This window comes from Salvelinus fontinalis, chromosome 9 (genome assembly GCF_029448725.1).
Source record: "Salvelinus fontinalis isolate EN_2023a chromosome 9, ASM2944872v1, whole genome shotgun sequence".
NCBI lineage: Eukaryota > Metazoa > Chordata > Actinopteri > Salmoniformes > Salmonidae > Salvelinus > Salvelinus fontinalis.
This window is the reverse complement of record NC_074673.1, coordinates 28,817,389-28,840,012: the sequence shown is the minus strand read 5'-3', so window position 1 is coordinate 28,840,012 and position 22,624 is coordinate 28,817,389. Positions and strand designations below refer to the sequence as shown.

Below are 22,624 nucleotides of genomic sequence, written 5' to 3'. Positions count from 1 at the left end.
TGACAGCCCGCTTGGAGTTTGCCAAAAGGCACTTAAAGAATCCCAGACCATGAGAAACAAGATTCTCTGGTCTGATGAAACCAAGATTGAACTCTTTGGCCTGAATGCTAAGTGCCACATCTGGAGGAAATCTGGGACCATCTCTACGGTGAAGCATGTTGGTGGCAGCATCATGCTGTGGTGAAGTTTTTCAGATGCAGGGACTGGGACACTTGTAAGGATCGAGGCAAAGATGAACGAAGCAAAGTACAAAGAAATCCTTGATGAAAACCTGCTCCAGAGGGCTCAGGACCTCAGAATGGGGTGAAGGTTACCTTCCAACAGGACAACGACCCTGTTGCACACAGCCAAGACAAAGCCGGAGTGGCTTTGGGACAAGTCTCAATGTGCTTGAGTGGCCCAGCCAGAGCCCGGACTTGAACCCGATCGAACATCTCTGGAGAGATCTGAAAATAGCTGTGCAGCAAAGCTCCCCATCCAACCCGGCAGAGCTTGGGAGGATCTGCAGAGAAGAATGGGAGAAACTCCCCAAATACATCACTGCCAAGCATGTAGCGTCAAACCCAAGAAGACTCGAGGCTGTAATCACTGCCAAAGGTGCTTCGACAAAGTAGTGAGTAAAGGGTCTGAATAGTTATATAGATGTGATATTTTCAGTTTTTTATATTTAATACATTTGCAAACATTTGTAAAAACGTTTTTTTGCTTTGTCATTATGGGGTATTGTGTGTAGATTGATTGATGTGGGGAAAAAACTATTTAATCAATTTTATAATAAAGCTGTAACGTAAGAAAAAATTTAAAAATTATTTTACGAATGCACTGTATATCAGTATATAGAAGGACGTCATGGGAATATTGTTTTAGAGGCTAAGTGGGACATGCTAAAGTACTGTAAATGTAAAATAAACTTTCCAAAACTGTCCCCCTAAAATACTCAGACAGACAATGAAAGCAGAACACCATTACTTTATTGTGGAAAAAAAGCAACATTGGGAAAGTTTATTCTGGCGCATCGTTTAAGGAAAGGCTACAAATCTTGATCATTTATACAAATACAACAACTTTCAAAAAATAAAACTTTAATTTAGTAAACTCTCCGAGTGCTCTGTGAGTATGATTCAGCAATACAACCCACCGCTTGAAATCCCTGAGCAGAGAGACAGAATGAAACACTTATTTCCATCTTCATTCATATTATAATTTGTTCATAAACAATTTATACACAAGAGAAATTAGCACAATTTGTGATGGGGGGTTGTGGGAGTGGGATGGAAGGTGTGAAGGTAGAATAGTTTATTGTGATAACCTAGTTCAACATTTCCCTATAACAGACAAATAGACATGGTGACCATAGCTATATACAACACAGTGTTGTACAGTGTTGTGCTGTATGGTCAAGACCATCACAATCGTCAGCACTGTAACAACCAGTAAGACCATCCAGCTAGAGCCAGACACATTGCCATGCTGTGACTCCATTACTGGCAGACAGAGATGAGAACAGAGGTTACGTACAGAGTGGAACAGGGCTCATACATTTTTTTGTTCAAGAAAGAACAAGGCAACTATCAGACTACTAACTTCATAAAGCACTGGATATGATCTTGGATGGATGGGGTGACTGAAGTTAAGTGGACAGCAAAAGAAATGGCAATGCTTTAATACTTTTGACTTTTTGGTAGCCATTGAATGTATTGTCTATGATGAACTTAGTTTTTTAAAATCAAATGCAATATCTTAGCATAATCAAGATACACCTGTCAGAAAATGGTTTTAGGAATCAAATAGCTGTATAATATTGTTTTTCAGTCATATTACAAGGCAAAGTCTTCCAGACAAACGTGTACAGGTATATCACATTTTTTGAAGGGAAATGAATCAATATTTATCTTACGAACTTCCTTCAACATACATTTAAAAAGATAACACAGTACCAGCTGGTTTATATGCCAAGATAACACAAAGGAATAACTTACAAATATTAAACCGCCCGGTGGCTGTGGGCTTCTTTACAATAAACATAAATGTCATAGCGGGATCATCTCCAAAATACTTTTTCTTCCTTCCAAATGTAAGATACAGTTGATAAACGGTGGTAAATGTTTTAATGACAAGCACCAAGTAGATGTTAATTACACATAAAATATACAAAATGGATGTTTAAGACCGAGAAGAGTGAGAGAACATTATGTTTTGATACTATGGAAACTACTTAATATTTTACAGATACTGAACCTGCTGGGCACTGACCTTCCCTTGCAAGTCAGACTATTGTCTCCATTATAATGTATGTGGCTTTTAACTTTATATATTAAACTTCATGTATACATACAAATAAAATAATATTTACGTTTTCAAAGCAATATTACATAAAAAGATTCCCTCAGACAAACTAAAGCTGTGCATTGTTATGTAAAGGAGTGCATCAATTAGACAGCTATTTTGGTTAGGAGATTTCAGTCATCAGTAATGGCTTCCGACTGTCCTCTAATCATGTCTGAAGACAGGTCATCAGTATGAATCACGAAGGAAGGGGAAGTCCTCAGTTCTCTGGTAATCTTCAAACTTCCAGCTAGCATGCCAACTTATAGGGGCTAATGTTAGTACCATCGGAAGTTAGTTGGCCATTTCCTTTCATAACACATTACTTTCCTCTAAGACAAATATCCAAGGACACATGAGTAGCCTACACAGGAGCCATGTGATGTCTCTCTATGAAACAACAAGCTTAGTGAAGGAATGTGAAATTCTCTGCTACATTTACATGGAATAGTTTCACACCTTCAATAGGAAAAGGTATAATAGAGTTTGCAAATAATGACAGACATTTCCTTCAGTTCAAAGTCATTTCACCTTTCCCTCTGACAAATGTATTGGCATTTTATTTCACAACTACCACTGTTTTTTGGCAACAATATTCTATGGATCTATATTTTTAAGGGTGGGAAATACTCTGAGCTCTCCATGACTGTTACATGAGGGCAGGTGTCCCATTTATAAGGTATCACATTGTTTTATCTTGTGGAAGTGTTATTTATAAGTCTATTAGTGGGTTCCCTTTTTATCACTCAATGATGCTCAACAATCTGCTACATATCGTTTGCAGGCATGGTGCTGTAGGTCCCAATGTCCAACAACATGTCAAATCAGTGAAATCTCATAGGCAATCAGAATCAATCATTAATCAACCCTGACCTCCACTAGTTGCCTATTGGGCAAACGGTTTCCATGTCATTTCCACCTCCAAATTCTATGTGATGACGTTGAATCAACGTGGATAACAGATTGGATTTGAAAATAGTTAACGTAAGGCAATTGTCTTATTTTCACTCAGCATTTTACTTAAATCCAATAACATGGGGATTTTGTTGTTGTTGATTTCACATTGAATTCATGTTAGTTGACAACTCAACCAAATGTGAATCAAAACTAGACGTTGAACTGATGTCTGTACCCAGTGGGTGTGTTAAATTTGAGAACAAACCATAACTGACAAAGCTGTAAAGTCCAATACCATGCCACGAGTTCCACTGATATGCACAGAAGCCAATGAACTGACTTCAGACGAAAAACGTAATTAGACGGTGAGTAAAAGTAACTTCTGCTCCACTGCTCCTGCTTCAGAGGGCAGCGCCTTGGGAAGTCTTTTTTTCCTGTCACTCGCACACACTTTTAATCTTGCACTGTCCCAGGACAAACATTGTCCTAAAATAATTTTTAAGCATCTATAACTAATTCAAAACCTAATTAACCACAAAATATCAAGTTTGCACCTATGGCCCACTTCAAGTTAAGTGCTCTGGTCAAGAATCACAGATCCTGGGAGAACACCCTTTTTGGACAAAGTTCCAGAAAGTTATCATCATAAATGTAGCGCTCCTCACAACAGACAGTCACGAGGAGCGTTCTGCTGTCCTCCCCCTTCTTTACCTTCCCAGTCTCTCCTCCCCCCATCCTCTGAGGGTGCAGCAGGCAACTTCTTCCCCAGGCCTGCTGCACAGATGGCTGGCTGGCTGGCTGGAGAGCGAACTCACAGCCCCATGGTCCTGAGGCCCTGTTTCTCCATGATGTTCCACAGCTTGCGCAGGTTGGACTGGGTGATGGTGTCGTCTGGCTTCAGCTGCAGAGCTCGCAGGTAGTTGGTCTCTGCCTCCTGCAGCTTCCCGTTGAGATGGAGAATGGCCCCTAGGTTCATCAGGGCTGCTGGGTACTGGAACACAAGAGCAGGACAGTTCAGTTCAGTTCAGTCATTCTCAGAATCACATCTCACAGAAGGCAACACTGCTTAAAATAATAGTTATCTTTGGTTCTTTATAGCACCATTTCTTCTAGCAGTGTAGAAAATCTTTGTTCAAATGTCACTCTCAATGGTCTCTTCAGTAATCGCAGACACTAACAGTCAGAGATGGATATGAAGGGGAGTGAGTATGTGGTTGGGGGTGGAGTAGAGTGCTGAGAGCACAGTTAGACCTATTGAAGCAGTAGCAGAAGTGGCAGGAGAGTAACAGTCTCCTACAGTACAACTCAGTCAGACCCCCAGAGCTGTTAGCTCATTAAAACATTTTATTAACCTCCCACTAACAGCCTCTGTTTTGACTGTGGAATGAATTGCATAGATCATATATAATGTTACAACATCCCAAGGCTGACAGCCATAAAAAGATGTTTGGATATAAATAATGCAAGTTATGTCATATCTACTTAGTTTATGAATCTAGACTTGGTCGGATACATTATTTAATAAGGAAAGCACTTCTCGAAAGAGACGGCATGACAGTCCACTAACAAGTCCTGAGAAAATATTGATAGGACAACGATTAAAGTTTAAATAAAGTAGCAGAACAGTTTTAATCACATATAAATTGCTGGGGTTGTTTGACTAGAATGGAGACATTTTATTGCCTGAAACCAAGCTCTACCTCAATACAGAATACTCAATCCTCTTTATCGTACAGGCCTACTCAACATGCTTTCAGTTGACCTATTACAATAATGTCTGATTGCCAAAACAGAGGACAAATGTCATGATACTGTAGGTTAATTCAGTCAGCCAATAGGATTAAGTAGTCATTTTTCAGACCTTAAACTAAATCTGTCTCAGTTAACAGGACCACTCTCCAAAGTTACACAGCATACTGTGACAGTAGTGATATGCTATTGGACCAGACATCTAGACCGCCCAGGCCATAGACCACCCAGGCCACTTCTCCATGTCCCTCTGTTCGGGGCTCCACATCTGAACCCAGCTCTTTGAAGTGAGACACATGGATTAATATCTTTTAATGCATTTTCCTGCTGATGCCATGAGGTAAAATACCAGAGTCAGTTCAAGGGATGTGTCACCTGGGATCGTAGGAGAGTAGTGTTCAGATCCCAATCTAAATCAAAACAATCCAGAGCAAAACAAGAGCAAAACAATCCAGAGCAAAACAAGAGCAAAACAATCCAGAGCAAAACAATCCAGAGCAAAACAATCCAGAGCAAAACAATCCAGAGCAAAACAAGAGCAAAACAATCCAGAGCAAAACAAGAGCAAAACAATCCAGAGCAAAACAATCCAGAGCAAAACAATCCAGAGCAAAACAAGAGCAAACAATCCAGAGCAAAACAAGAGCAAAACAATCCAGAGCAAAACAATCCAGAGCAAAACAATCCAGAGCAAAACAAGAGCAAACAATCCAGGGCAAAACAAGAGCAAAACAATCCAGAGCAAAACAATCCAGAGCAAAACAATCCAGAGCAAAACAATCCAGAGCAAAATAATCCAGAGCAAAACAATCCAGAGAGACGTGAGACCAAGGAAGCGTCTCACGTCTCATTCACTTGGAACATAATTCATTGTACTTGTGTAGTTACGCTACTGTTACAGAGTAATAACACATGGCTTTATGTTATGGTTGACTAATTACTGTTTTGAATGTAAAGTTCACTTGAGAGCATGTCATGAGAGAGATTAAAATAATTCTAACTAAATAATGACACATACTGGGTGAGTTGCTGAACTGCACATGCATTGATTATTTTCTGATAGTTTTTTCTGGTTTGCTATTTGTCAAGTGTAATCTGTCTCAATAAAATGACTAATAACAGTTTGTAAAGTCATAGAATTTAATTCTGCTGTTTTTGTGACTTATAAGTAATTATCACACCTAGGTATTTGCCTCATGAAACGCCATGTGTTTATGTCATCATGGTTTGACATTTTCACAAATTTCACCAAAAGTTTATAAAAGACTTAATTTCTTCCCCTCAGACCATAAACCACTGTGGAGTAATGCTGCTGCCAATACTGTAGCATGGCAGGGGAAACGTGTCTATGAACGGAATGGGAAATGCTGCATGGCAAAGGTTTACACATTTCTAAACGGACCCCACTATGCACATTAGTATAAACAACAGCGTCTTGGTGATATATTAAAAGTTGACATGAAGAACTTAAATCTCTAGACTCAATTCATGTCCTTAAAACAAAAATATTTTTCACCTTGCATGTTGTAATTGATGAAACAACATCAACTGTGTGGAACAAATAGAAACTGGACTAGTAATTCCAAATCATGTTGTGTGCTAGCTAATAATAGATACAGGCACTGTAACCGCCAAAATAAACGAAACACCAAACAGAAAATGTCCGAATAGGGCGTTGGGCCACCACGAGACACCAGAACAGCTTCAATGCGCCTTGGTATAGATTCTACAAGTGTCTGGAATGCGTCACCATTCTTCCACGAGAAATTCCATCATTTGGTGTTTTGTAGACGCTGTCTCGGGTGCTGCTCCAAAATTTCCCAATTGGGTTGAGAGTCACACACACACACACACACACACACACACACACACACACACACACACACACACACACACACACACACACACACACACACACACACACACACACACACACACACACACACACACAAATATATTTTATATTCATGACATTGTCGCTGCTCACGTTGCTCCCTTTGTGCACTGAGTGCTAGTGTGCATGTGATGTTGGTCCGTATAAACCGCATTGCAAACTGGATATAGACCGTCCATGAATCAAAGTATGCGAATGTGAGTTGATGTAAAGAATATTTACTGGTCTGTGGTGTGTAATGAGGAGCAACCAGACACCGCAGTTGACATATTCATGAAACTGACTGAAAAAGAAAATGACTGTAAAAACTGTTAAATCTCTGTGGATTGATGAGAAATTGAAAAATGTTATGATTGAGAAGGATGAGGCAAAAAGAATGGCAAATAAGTCTGGCTGCATAACTGATTGGCAAACCTACTGCAAATTGAGAAATCATGCGACAAAACAGAACAAAACGATGAAGAAACTACACTATGAAACCAAGATAAATTATATAAAGAATGATAGTAAAATGCTTTGGAGCACCTTAAATTATTGGGAAAAAAGGCAAACTCAACTCCCTCATTCATTGAATCAGATAACTCATTCATCACAGAACCCACGGATATTGTCAACTACTTTAAGGATTTTTTCATTGGCAAGATTAGCAAATTTAGGCATGACATGCCAGCAACAAATGCCGAACCTACACATCCAACTATTGTAATTTTGAATTCCATAATCTCGAATTCAGAGTGTGGAAGAGGTGAAAAAATGATTGTTGCCTATCAGCAATGACAAGTCACCTGGATCTGACAACTTAGATGGAAAATGACTGAGGATGATAACGGATGATATTGCCACTCCTATTTGCCATCTCTTCAATCTAAGCCTACAGTAAAGTGTGTGTCCTCAGGCCTGGAAGGAAGGAAAAGTCATTCCGCTACTCAAGAAAATAAAGCACCTTTTACTGGCTGAAATAGCCAACCAATCAGCCTGTTACCAACCCTTAGTAAACTTTTGGAGAGAAAAAATGGTTTGACCGGATACAATGTTATTTTACAGTACATAAAAGCACATTTTTTAGGGAAGGGCATTCAACATGCACGGCACTCAGACAAATGACCGATGATTGGCTGAGAGAAATTGATCATAAAAAGATTGTGGGAGCTGTTTTGTTAGACTTCAGTGCGGCTTTTGACATTATCAACCATAGTATGCTGCTGGAAACATCTATATGTTATGGCTTTACTGCTATACTGTGGATTGAGAGTTACCTTTCTAACAGAACACAGAGGGATTCTTTAATGGTAGCCTCTCCAACATAATCCAGGCAGAATCAGGCATTCCCAAGGGCAGGATGGTGGCAAAATTGCTGTTATAACGTTTATCCAGTGTATCTATGCATTTAACTAAAGTCACAATGTACTAATGTGACTTGCTCCCTCTGCTAGAACACTCCCCTTTGTCTAAGTGACTGACTCATGGTTCTGGACTTAAGGTCAAATTTAGCAGTAGACTGGACTAAGCTCTGAGAGACGAGCAAGACAAATGGTTTCGGTTCCTTTAAGAAACAGTGTCGAGACAATGAGCATTTAGAAATGGCGTGACGTTTATCAACAAGACCTCACCACAGGCCAACCGCAGCTTCTCATAGTCCTTTGGCTGTACATTGGGGTCACCAACCAGTGCTTCCTCACGGCTATTGTTCTGTTTGGTTGTCACACCACCCAAAGGGGGGTTGTACTTTTATAATAAAACCTTTTGAGAGATTGTTAACCGCTCCAGAATTGCAATTCTTTAATAAAAGTTGTTGTTTGAAGAATCTACAGTCTCTCTTCTTTTCTGGTTAGAATTTCCATGACAGTAGCTATCTAGGCCCCTTACTTTTTTTCAATCTTTACTAATGACCTGCGTCACTCAACATTATACACATCAGCTACTACAGAGAGTGAAATCACTGCAACACTTAACATAGAGCTGCAGTCAGCTTCAAAACGAGTGGCAATAAATAAGTTAGTCTTAAATATTTACAAAACGAAAATAATTGTATTTTTAAAATACAATTTAAAGATAAATTCTCGTTAATCCAACCACAGTGTCCGATTTCAAAAAAGCTTTTCGGCGAAAGCAGAACATATCATTATGTTAGGTCAGCAACTAGTCACAGAAAGCATACAGCGATTTTCCAACCAAAGAGAGGAGTCACAAAAAGCAGAAATATTGATCAAATTAATCACTAACCTTTGATATTCTTCATCAGATGACACTCCCAGGACAACATGTTACACAATACATGTATGTTTTGTTCGATCAAGTTCATATTTATATCCAAAAACCTCAGTTTACTATTGGCTTTGCCTCCAAAGCATCCCGTGAATTTGCACAGAGCCACATCAAATCACAGAAATACTCATAATAAACATTAATAAAAGATACAAGTGTTATTCACAGATTTAAAGATATACTTCTCCTTAATGCAACCGCTGTGTCAGATTTCAAAAGCAAAAGCAAACCATGCAATAATCTGAGTACAGCGCTCAGAGACCAACACAAACCAAGAAGATATCCGCAATGTTGGAGTCAACATAAGTCAGAAATAGCATTATAAATATTCACTTACCTTTGATGATCTTAGTCAGAATGCACTCCCAGGAATCCCAGTTCCACAATATTTTTTTATTTTTTTTATTTTTTTTTATTTCACCTTTATTTAACCAGGTAGGCAAATTGAGAACACGTTCTCATTTACAATTGCGACCTGGCCAAAATAAAGCAAAGCAGTTCGACACATACAACAACACATAGTTACACATGGAGTAAAACAAACATACAGTCAATAATACAGTGAAAAATAAGTCTATATACACTGCTCAAAAAAATAAAGGGAACACTTAAACAACACAATGTAACTCCAAGTCAATCACACTTCTGTGAAATCAAACTGTCCACTTAGGAAGCAACACTGATTGAGAATAAATTTCACATGCTGTTGTGCAAATGGAATAGACAAAAGGTGGAAATTATAGGCAATTAGCAAGACACCCCCAATAAAGGAGTGGTTCTGCAGGTGGTGACCACAGACCACTTCTCAGTTCCTATGCTTCCTGGCTGATGTTTTGGTCACTTTTGAATGCTGGCGGTGCTTTCACTCTAGTGGTAGCATGAGACGGAGTCTACAACCCACACAAGTGGCTCAGGTAGTGCAGCTCATCCAGGATGGCACATCAATGCGAGCTGTGGCAAGAAGGTTTGCTGTGTCTGTCAGCGTAGTGTCTAGAGCATGGAGGCGCTACCAGGAGACAGGCCAGTACATCAGGAGACGTGGAGGAGGCCGTAGGAGGGCAACAACCCAGCAGCAGGACCGCTACCTCCGCCTTTGTGCAAGGAGGAGCACTGCCAGAGCCCTGCAAAATGGCCTCCAGCAGGCCACAAATGTGTGTGTGTCAGCATATGGTCTCACAAGGGGTCTGAGGATCTCATCTCGGTACCTAATGGCAGTCAGGCTACCTCTGGCGAGCACATGGAGGGCTGTGCGGCCCCACAAAGAAATGCCACCCCACCCCACACCACGACTGACCCACCGCCAAACCGGTCATGCTGGAGGAAGTTGCAGGCAGCAGAACGTTCTCCACGGCGTCTCCAGACTCTGTCACGTCTGTCACATGTGCTCATGTGCTCAGTGTGAACCTGCTTTCATCTGTGAAGAGCACAGGGCGCCAGTGGCGAATTTGCCATTCTTGGTGTTCTCTGGCAAATGCCAAACGTCCTGCACGGTGTTGGGCTGTAAGCACAACCCCCACCTGTGGACGTCGGGCCCTCATACCACCCTCATGGAGTCTGTTTCTGACAGTTTGAGCAGACACATGCACATTTGTGGCCTGCTGGAGGTCATTTTGCAGGGCTCTTGCAGTGCTCCTCCTTGCACAAAGGCGGAGGTAGCGGTCCTGCTGCTGGGTTGTTGCCCTCCTACGGCCTCCTCCACGTCTCCTGATGTACTGGCCTGTCTCCTGGTAGCGCCTCCATGCTCTGGACACTACGCTGACAGACACAGCAAACCTTCTTGCCACAGCTCGCATTGATGTGCCATCCTGGATGAGCTGCACTACCTGAGCCACTTGTGTGGGTTGTAGACTCCGTCTCATGCTACCACTAGAGTGAAAGCACCGCCAGCATTCAAAAGTGACCAAAACATCAGCCAGGAAGCATAGGAAATGAGAAGTGGTCTGTGGTCACCACCTGCAGAACCACTCCTTTATTGGGGTTGTCTTGCTAATTGCCTATAATTTCCACCTTTCGTCTATTCCATTTGCACAACAGCATGTGAAATTTATTGTCAATCAGTGTTGCTTCCTAAGTGGACGGTTTGATTTCACAGAAGTGTGATTGACTTGGAGTTACATTGTGTTGTTTAAGTGTTCCCTTTATTTTTTTGAGCAGTGTACAATATGAGCAAGTGAGGTGAGATAAGGGAGGTGAAGGCAAACAAAATATATATATAAATAAAGAAAAAAATAAAAAGGCCATGGTGGCGAAGTAAATACAATATAGCAAGTAAAAAAAAGTAAAAAAAGTAGAGATAGTAGAGATAGAAAAAAGTAGAGATAGAAATAATGGGGTGCAAAGGAGCAAAATAAATAAATAAATAAATACAGTAGGTAAAGAGGTAGTTGTTTGGGCTAAATTATAGATGGGCTATGTACAGGTGCAGTAATCTATGAGCTGCTCTGACAGCTGGTGCTTAAAGCTAGTGAGGGAGATAAGTGTTTCCAGTTTCAGAGATTTTTGTAGTTCGTTCCAGTCATTGGCAGCAGAGAACTGGAAGGAGAGGCGGCCAAAGGAAGAATTGGTTCTGGGGGTGACCAGAGAGATATACCTGCTGGAGCGCGTGCTACAGGTAGGTGCTGCTATGGTGACCAGCGAGCTGAGATAAGGGGGGACTTTACCTAGCAGGGTCTTGTAGATGACCTGGAGCCAGTGGGTTTGACGACGAGTATGAAGCGAGGGCCAGCCAACGAGAGTGTACAGGTCGCAGTGGTGGGTAGTATATGGGGCTTTGGTGACAAAACGGATGGCACTGTGATAGACTGCATCCAATTTATTGAGTAGGGTTTTGGAGGCTATTTTGTAAATGACATCACCGAAGTCGAGGATTGGTAGGATGGTCAGTTTTACAAGGGTATGTTTGGCAGCATGAGTGAAGGATGCTTTGTTGCGGAATAGGAAGCCAATTCTAGATTTAACTTTGGATTGGAGATGTTTGATGTGAGTCTGGAAGGAGAGTTTACAGTCTAACCAGACACCTAGGTATTTGTAGTTGTCCACATATTCTAAGTCAGAGCCGTCCAGAGTAGTGATGTTGGACAGGCGGGCAGGTGCAGGCAGCGATCGGTTGAAGAGCATGCATTTAGTTTTACTTGTATTTAAGAGCAAATGGAGGCCACGGAAGGAGAGTTGTATGGCATTGAAGCTCGCCTGGAGGGTTGTTAACACAGTGTCAAAAGAAGGGCCAGAAGTATACAGAATAGTGTCGTCTGCGTAGAGATGGATCAGAGAATCACCAGCAGCAAGAGCGACATCATTGATGTATACAGAGAAGAGAGTCGGTCCAAGAATTGAACCCTGTGGCACCCCCATAGAGACTGCCAGAGGCCCGGACAACAGACCCTCCGATTTGACACACTGAACTCGATCAGAGAAGTAGTTGGTGAACCAGGCGAGGCAATCATTAGAGAAACCAAGGCTGTCGAGTCTGCCGATGAGGATGTGGTGATTGACAGAGTCAAAAGCCTTGGCCAGGTCAATGAATACGGCTGCACAGTATTGTTTCCTATCGATGGCGGTTAAGATATCCTTTACGACCTTGAGCGTGGCTGAGGTGCACCCATGGCCAGCTCTGAAACCAGATTGCACAGTGGAGAAGGTATGGTGGGATTCGAAATGGTCGGTAATCTGTTTGTTGACTTGGCTTTCGAAGACCTTAGAAAGGCAGGGTAGGATAGATATAGGTCTGTAGCTGTTAGGGTCAAGAGTGTCCCCCCCTTTGAAGAGGGGGATAACCGCAGCTGCTTTCCAATCTTTGGGAATCTCAGACGACACGAAAGAGAGGTTGAAAAGGCTAGTAATAGGGGTGGCAACAATTTCAGCAGATAGTTTTAGAAAGAAAGGGTCCAGATTATCTAGCCCGGCTGATTTGTAAGGGTCCAGATTTTGCAGCTCTTTCAGAACATCAGCTGACTGTATTTGGGAGAAAGAGAAATGGGGAAGGCTTGGGCGAGTAGCAGAGGGGAGGGCAGTGCTGTTGACCGGGGTAGGGGCAGCCAGGTGGAAAGCATGGCCAGCCGTAGAAAAATGCTTATTGAAATTCTCAATTATAGTGGATTTGTCGGTGGTGACAGTGTTTCCTATCTTCAGTGCAGTTGGAAGCTGGGAGGAGGTGTTCTTATTCTCCATGGACTTTACAGTGTCCCAGAACTTTTTTGAATTTGTGTTGCAGGAAGCAAATTTCTGCTTGAAAAAGCTAGCCTTGGCTTTTCTAACTGCCTGTGTATATTGGTTTCTAGCTTCCCTGAAAAGTTGCATATCACGGGGGCTGTTCGATGCTAATGCAGAACGCCATAGGATGTTTTTCTGTTGGTTAAGGGCAGTCAGGTCAGGAGAGAACCAAGGGCTATATCTGTTCCTGGTTCTAAATTTCTTGAATGGGGCATGCTTATTCAAGATGGTGAGGAAGGCATTTTTTAAAAATATCCAGGCATCCTCTACTGACGGGATGAGATCAATATCCTTCCAGGATACATCGGCCAGGTCGATCAGAAAGGCCTGCTCGCTGAAGTGTTTCAGGGAGCGTTTGATAGTGATGAGTGGAGGTCGTTTGACCGCTGACCCATTACGGATGCAGGCAATGAGGCAGTGATCGCTGAGATCTTGGTTGAAAACAGCAGAGGTGTATTTGGAGGGCAAGTTGGTTAGGATGATATCTATGAGGGTGCCCGTGTTTACGGAATTGGGGTGGTACCTGGTAGGTTCATTGATAATTTGTGTGAGATTGAGGGCATCAAGCTTAGATTGTAGGATGGCTGGGGTGTTAAGCATGTTCCAATTTAGGTCGCCTAGCAGCACGAGCTCTGAAGATAGATGGGGGGCAATCAGTTCACATATGGTGTCCAGAGCACAGCTGGGGGCAGAGGGTGGTCTATAGCAGGCGGCAACGGTGAGAGACTTGTTTTTAGAGAGGTGGATTTTTAAAAGTAGAAGTTCAAATTGTTTGGGAACAGACCTGGATAGTAAAACAGAACTCTGCAGGCAATCTTTGCAGTAGATTGCAACACCGCCCCCTTTAGCCGTTCTATCTTGTCTGAAAATCTTGTAGTTGGGGATGAAAATGTCAGAATTTTTGGTGGTCTTTCTAAGCCAGGATTCAGACACGGCTAAAACATCCGGGTTGGCAGAGTGAGCTAAAGCAGTGAACAAAACAAACTTAGGGAGGAGGCTTCTAATGTTAACATGCATGAAACCAAGGCTATTACGGTTACAGAAGTCATCAAAAGAGAGCGCCTGGGGAATAGGAGTGGAGCTAGGTACTGCAGGACCTGGATTCACCTCTACATCACCAGAGGAACAGAGGAGGAGTAGGATAAGGGTACGGCTAAAAGCTATGAGAATTGGTCGTCTGGAGCATCTAGAACAGAGAGTAAAAGGACGTTTCTGGGGGCGATAAAATAGCTTCAAGGAATAATGTACAGACAAAGGTATGGTAGGATGTGAATACAGTGGAGGTAAACCTAGGTATTGAGTGATGATGAGAGAGATATTGTCTCTAGAAACATCATTGAAACCAGGTGATGTCATCGCATATGTGGGTGGTGGAAATGAAAGGTTGGATATGGTATAGTGAGCAGGGCTAGAGGCCCTACAGTGAAATAAGCCAATAAACACTAACCAGAACAGCAGTGGACAAGGCATATTTACATTAAGGAGAGGCATGCTTAATCGAGTGATCAATAAGGGTCCAGTGAGTAGAGGTTGGTTGGGGTCACGGCGATCCAGACAGCTGGCCGGGTAGATGGCTATCGGTAGCAAGATAGCATAGGATGGAGGTCTATTTTTAGACACCTCGTGCGTTTCCGTCGGTAGATTAGTGGGGTTCCGTGTCTTGTAGAGGGGATCAATCCAATTGGCAAAATAGATATAGTGACCCAAGAAAAAAAAAGAAAAAAAATTGTCTGAAATACTTATTAAGATAGCAGCCGATAAGACAGCTAACGATTAGCGGGCCCCAGGTGAGCGTTCAGGTAACGTCGCGACGGAGGTGCCAGTTGGATAACTCCCTCGGGCAGATAACGTCGGCAGTCAATCGTGAAGGCCCGGTGGGGCTCCGTATCTGCAGCAAAAAAAAAACGGGTCCGGATAGGTGACTGTAGCCCAGGAATGGCTGACGGAACTCCTCAGCTGGCTAGCTCCGGAATAATTTAAGTTTCCCCCTTGATCGACGTAAGCCAATAGTCACACGGTTTGCAGCTAGCTAGCTGCGAAATCAAGGTGCAAATGTTCAGAGCCTGCGGCTGAAATCCGGGGAAACTGAGAGAAAAAAAGGCCCGGTATGCTCCGGTCCGAGTCGTGTTGCACAAAAGTGCCGGTAGATTATCGAGCTAAAGGAATAGCTGATGACCACAAAACGTGGGCAGCTGAAACACCAACGCTAGCCAGCAAGCCGGCTAACTTCTGGGCAGCTTCAAATTAGCTTTCGGCTAACTTCTGGTTAGCTTTCTGGCTAACTTCTGATTAGCCCCTGGTTAGCTTCACTGTGGATTTTCAGATTTAAGGTAAATAATACTTTTTTGTTGTAATTGGTGAGGCGGGTTGCAGGAAAGCTTTTGTAGTTGAGTTCTTGGATAATAAAAAAATATAAAAGATATGCGAAGAAGGTGTAAATATATATATACAGGACAAGACAGTACGAGGACAAAAATGACGTCTGAACTGCTAAGCCATCTTAGCAACAAATGATTGATTTGTTCCATAAAGTCCATCATTTATGTCCAAATTCCTCCTTGTTGTTCCTGCGTTCAGTACACAATCTAAACTCACGACGCGCGGGCAGGTCCAGGCAAAAATTCAGACGAAAAGTCATATTACAGTCCGTAGAAACATGTCAAACGAAGTATAGAATCAATCTGTAGGATGTTTTTAACATAAATCTTCAATAATGTTTCAACCGGAAAATTCCTTTGTCTGTAGAAAAGCAAATGGAACAGAGCTCGCTCTCACGTGACGAGCTCAAAACATTCTGCCAGACCTCTGACTCATTCCCCTCTCATTCGGCCCCACTTCACAGTAGAAGCATCAGACAAGGTTCTAAAGACTGTTGACACCTAGTGGAAGCCTTAGGAAGTGCAACATGACCCATATCCCACTGCATCCTCAATAGGGAATGAGTTGAACAACCACCAACCTCAGATTTCCCACTTCCTGGATGGATTTTTTCTCCGGTTTTTGCATGCCATATGAGTTCTGTTATACTCACAGACATCATTCAAACAGTTTTAGAAACTTCAGAGTGTTTTCTATATAAATATACTAATAATATGCATATATTAGCAACTGTGACTGAGTAGCAGGCAGTTTACTCTGGGCACGCTTTTCATCCAAACGTGAAAATGCTGCCCCCTATCCATAACAAGTTAAAACCCCTATCCTCCTTTGAGAGCCCTCTTTCAAAGTCACTGAGTGCACATCTTCTAACCATAGTAGGCAAAATAAATGGGCAACTGGGCATTTGTTTTTATACATGGCCCTAAGCATGATGGCGCCGGAGAAGAAGGCAGACGATTTACATGACCCCAACCGATTGTGTTTTTTGTTCGTTTATTTGCATTTTGAAACTTAAAAAAAAACGTATTTTGTACACAATGTTGCCACTACTGTCTCTTATGACCGAAAATTACTTCTGGACATCAGGACTGCGATTACTCACCACGGACTGGCAGAATCCTTTTTTTCCTTTAATGAGTCTGACAATATACTGCTTTCTCGGGAAAAGACCCAGGTCCCCATGATTTGCGTGAAGAGGTGAAGAAAAAGGGGCCAAAGGGAGGGCTGCCTTCTGAGAATTCAAAGGCGATCGAATAAACCCCCACTTCCTTCCATTCTGCTAGCAAATGTGCAATCTTTGGACAATAAAATAGATGACCTATGCACAAGATTAAACTACCAACGGGACATTCAAAACTGTAATATCTTATGCTTCAAGGAGTCATGGCTGAACAACGACACTAATCAACATACAGCTGGCTGGTTATACGCTGCACCGGCAGGATAGAATAGCGGCGTCTGGTAAGACAAGGGGCGGCGGACTATGTATTTTTGTAAATAACAGCTGGTGCACGATATCTAAGGAAGTCTCAAGCTATTGCTCTCGCCTGAGGTAGAGTATCTCATGATAAACTGTAGACCACACTAGCTACCTAGAGAGTTTTCATCTGTATTTTTCGTAGTTGTTTTACATACCACCACACTAAGCACTAAGACAGCATTCAATGAGCTGTATTCTGCCATAAGCAAACAAGAAAACACTCACCCAGAGGAGGCGCTCCTAGTGGCCAGGGACTTTAATGCAGGGAAAATGTAAATCCGTTTTACCAAATTTATATCAGCATGTTAAATGAGCAACCTGGACCACCTTTACTCCACAAGCAGAGACGCGTACAAAGCTCTTCATCGCCCTTATTTTGGTAAATCTGACCATAATTCTATCCTTCTGATTCCTGCTTTAAAAGCAAAAATTAAAGCAGGAAGCACCAGTGGCTAGATCAATAAAAAAGTGGTCAGATGAAGCAGATGCTAAGCTACCGGACTGTTCTGAGAGCACAGACTGGAATATGTTCCGGGATTCCTTCGATGGCATTGAGGAGTACACCACTTCATTCATTGGCTTCATCAATAAGTGCATCGATGATGTCGTCCCCACAGTGACCGTACGTACATACCCCAACCAGAAGCCATGGATTACAGGCAACATCCGCACTAAGCTAAAGGCTAGAGCTGCCGCTTTCAAGGAGTGGGACACTGACCCGGAAGCTTATAAGAAATCCTGCTATGCCCTCCAGCGAACCATCAAACAGGCAAAGCATCAATACAGGACTAAGATCGAATCGTACAACACCGGCTATGACGATCTTCGGATCTGGCAGGGCTTGCAAACCATTACAGACTACAAAGGAAAGCACAGCCGAGAGCTGCCCAGTGACACGAGCCTACCAGACGAGCTAAACTACTTCTATGCCCGCTTCGAGGCAAATAACACCGAAACATGCATGAGAGCACCAGCTGTTCTGGAAGACTGTGTGATCACGCTCTCCTCAGGCGATGTGAGTAAGACCTTTAAACAGGTCAAGATTCAGAAGGCCGCAGGGCCAGATGGATAACCAGGAAGTGTACTGCAAGCATGCGCTGAACAACTGTCTTCATTGACATTTCCAACCTCTCCCTGTCCGAGTCTGTAATACCAACGTTTTAAGCAGACCACCATAGTGCCTGTGCCCAAGAACACTAAGGTAACCTGCCTAAACGACTACCAACAAGTAGCTCTCACGTATGTAGCCATGAAGTGCTTCAAAAGGCTGGTCATGGCTCACATCAACACCATTATCCCAGAAACCCTAGACACACTCCTATTTGCATATCGCCCCAAAAGATCCACAGAGGATGTCTTGGGGTGCACTCCACACTGCCCGCTCCCACCTGTCCTATTGCACTCCACACTGCCCGCTCCCACCTGGATAAAAGGAACACCTAAGTGAGAATGCAATTCATTGACTACAGCTCAGCCTTCAACACCATACTGCCCTCAAAGCTAATCAATAAGCTAAGGACCCTGGGACTAAACACCTCCCTCTGCAACTGGATCCTGGACTTCCTGACAGGCCGCCCCCAGGTGGTAAGGGCAGGTAACAACACATTCGCCATGCTGATCCTCAACACAGGGGCCCCTCAGGGGTGCGTGCTCAGTCCCCTCCTGTACTCCCTGTTCACTCAAGGCTCCACGGCCAGGCACGACTCCGACACTATCATTAAGTTTGCCGATGACACAACAGTGGTAGGCCTGATCACCGAGAACAACGAGACAGCCTATAGGGAGGAGTTCAGAGACCTGGCCGTGTGGTGCCAGGACAACAACCTCTCCCTCAACATGATCAAGACAAAGGAGATGATTGTGGACTACAGGAAAAAGTGGACCGAGCATGCCCCCATTCTCATTGATGGGGCTGCTGTGGAGCAGGTTGAGAGATTCAAGTTCCTTGGTGTCCACATCACCAACAAACTAACATGGACCAAGCACCCCAAGACAGTCGTGAAGAGGGCACGACAAAACCTATTCCCCCTCAGGAGACTGAAAAGATTTGGTATGGGTCCTCAGATCCTCAAAAGGTTCTAAAGCTGCACCATCGAGAGCATCCTGACTGGTTGCATCACTGCCTGGTATGGCAACTGCTCAGCCTCCGTCCGCAAGGCACTACAGAGGGTATTGTACATCACTGGGACCAAGCTTCCTGCCATCCAGGACCTCTTCACCAGGCGGTGTCAGAGGAAGGCCCTAAAAATTGTCAAAGACTCCAGCCACCCTAATCATAGACTGTTCTCTCTGCTACCGCATGGCAAGCGCCAAGTCTAGGTCCAAGAGCCTTCTAAACAGCATCTACCCCCAAGCTATAAGACTCCTGAACACCTAATCAAAAGACCACCCAGACTATTTGCAATGCCCCCCAGTACATCACATTTACAACGCTGCTACTCTCTGCTGTTATCATCTATGCATAGTCACTTTAATAACTCTACCTACAGTGGGTCCTCCTTTAAAAGTTATGTCATACTGCAGCACACCTTGCGGGCTGCTGCAGTATTCTATGGCACATTATTTCATTGTCAGCCATTTTTACGTTAATGGAAGTTAGTGCTAGTTTGACCACCAGAGGGCATCTTTGAGAAGCATTTGATATTCTCCCATATTGGCATTACACGAGAATTTAAAACATTTTTTGTAATAGCATAGTACATGGGATTGATTAAGAAATTTGGCTTAGTTATTTTGATTAATATTATGGTATTTCTATTCTGAGAACAACAAAAAACAAACTCTCAGGGTTTCTGTTAGGATGGAATGGAAAATATTGCGCTGTACAACGTGACGGTCGGGAGAAGGCTACAGCATAAGAGGATTGGAGGATTCTAAATTAATATGTAAGGGGCATAACATTTTCACACCCTAATTGTAGTGTAACCAATACTCATTTTGCCTATGGTAGGCCTACAGTATATATACAAATATTTTTTAAAATGACGTGACAATAAATACATTTAGAGGATTGGAGGACTCTAAATTAATATCTAAGGGACATTTTCCGTTAGGATCTGTGAAAATATCTAAGGGGCTTCTATATAATTCTAAATTAATTAATATTAATAATAATCACTTTGTTTAAAAAGTAACAATATTTTGGAGATTTAGTTTCCCATTAACCTAGAGAAAAAGGCAATTCTTGAACATGGGGTGAGACATTCTCACTATTTTGTAAATAAAGCCAGTTTGTTATATAGAATTATTTATTTCTGGAGAAATCTAATTTTATTATTTAGCAGACATCCCTTGCTTACATTCCGTCAACAAATATATTTAAAAAATATCATGGAATATTAATAATTTCTCCATCCTTGTCTCAGAGCAGCGCGAAACGGTTCTGAAATAGACGTCCACAGTGGGAAGGCAATATATAACGATATTTTGGAGATTATTTTGTTTAAAAAAAAAGACAGTGAGCGAAATATAGCCCCGCTAATAGCCTTAATGACGCTGTACAACGTGACCATGTGTGTTTGAATGAGTATTTTCCAGTAAGCAACAATTTGTTTGCCTTCATTAGACAACTTTGTTCCAATATTTCTGTATTTCAGTGATATTTATTCCCATAGTAATTTGTAATGGATCCATAACTAAATCAACATCTGCATTTTGAAAGAGTATTTTTATCATTATTTTATTAATGAAAGCATAAAGATGCTGATGAAGAAATACAGTACTGTACAGCATAAGCTTTTACATTGTCATGGCCGATGCTGGAAGAAGACCAAGGTGCAGTGTGGTGAGCGTACATTTTCCTTTTTATTTAAAATGTCGCCAACAAAACAACAAACGAAAGAAACAACCGTGAAGCTTACAGGGCATTAGTGCCACAAACAAGGTTAACTACCCACACTGAAAGGAGGGAAAAAGGGCTACCTAAGTATGGTTCCGAATCAGAGACAACGATAGACAGCTGTCCCTGATTGAGAACCATACCCGGCCAAAACATAGAAATAAAGAAACATAGAAAACAAAACATAGAATGCCCACCCCAAATCACACCCTGACCAAACCAAATAGAGACATAAAAAGGCTCTCTAAGGTCAGGGCGTGACAGTACCCCCCCCCCCCCCCCCCCCACCAAAGGTGCGGACTCCGGCCGCAAAACATGAACCTATAGGGGAGGGTCTGGGTGGGCATCTATCCGCGGTGGTTGCTCAGGTGCGGGACGCAGACCCCGCTCCACCTCTGGCTCACCCCACTTTGGTGGCACCTCTGGTGCGGGGACCCTCGTCGCCGACCCCGGACTGGGGACCCTCGCTGCGGGCCCCGGACTGGGCACCCTCGCTGCGGGCCCCGGACTGGGCACCCTCGCTGCGGGCCCCGGACTGGGCACCCTCGCTGCGGGCCCCGGAGTGGGGACCGTCGCTGGAGGTTCCGGACTGGGGACCGTCGCTGGAGGTTCCGGACTGGGGACCGTCGCTGGAGGCTCCGGACTGGAGGCCGTCGCTGGAGGCTCCGGACTGGAGAACGTCGTTGGAGGCTCCGTGCCATGGATCGTCACTGGAGGCTTCTTGCCATGGATCATCACTGGAGGCTTCTTTCCATGGATCATCACTGGAGGCTTCTTTCCATGGATCATCACTGGAGGCTTCTTGCCATGGATCATCACTGGAGGCTTCTTTCCATGGATCATCACTGGAGGCTTCGTGCCATGGATCATCACTGGAGGCTTCTTGCCATGGATCATCACTGGAGGCTTCGTGCCATGGATCATCACTGGAGGCTTCGTGCCATGGATCATCACTGGAGGCTTCTTTCCATGGATCATCACTGGAGGCTTCTTGCCATGGATCATCATTGGTGGCTTCTTGCCATGGATCATCATTGGTGGCTCATTATTTTTAAAGATGCCATTATTAGTTACATTGTTTTAGTTTGAACGTGCAGACTGGCACTAAGAACAGAACATCGGGAACGTTTCCCTAGTCAGCGCCATTATTAGTGCAATGCTCCTTAAATATTTTGGAGATTTTCAAATAACGTAAAATAAAGTGAGAAAAAGGCCATTCTTGAACATGGGGTGAGATATTGTTACTAATTTGTAAATAAAGCCAGTTTGTTATTTAGAATTATTTATTTCTGTTTTTAGAGGGACAAAACCCAAAAACCTACAGTCATCTCATGGGTTTCCCCATGAAGTCCAGCACAGGTATTGAACCAGCATCTGTAGCAACACAGCTTGTACCGCTAAGCAGTGCCTTAGACCGTTGCGCCACTCAGGCGCTGTACAATGTGACCAGTCGGGATTGGCCTACAGTACTACAGAAAGAGCAAAATAATCATAACAAAATCAAATAATAAAAACCTTAGTGTAACAACAGTTTTAGTAAGTAATACTGAAGTCGTGCACAATTATCAGTTTCTATTTAGGTTTGTCG

The 22,624-nt window shown here is 43.0% G+C and overlaps 1 protein-coding gene across 1 annotated transcript in view; it reads right to left on the bottom strand.

Moving 5' to 3' along the window:
- Positions 1–953: 953 nt before the first annotated feature.
- The window catches only part of LOC129862377 (protein O-mannosyl-transferase TMTC2-like), a 177,062-nt gene continuing 155,391 nt past the window's right edge, over positions 954–22,624 (bottom strand). Inside the window, exon 12 of the mRNA XM_055933976.1 lies at positions 954–4,213. Within this exon, the coding sequence (XP_055789951.1) occupies positions 4,034–4,213 (180 nt within the window). The 3' untranslated portion in view covers positions 954–4,033. The remainder of the gene's footprint in view (positions 4,214–22,624) is intronic.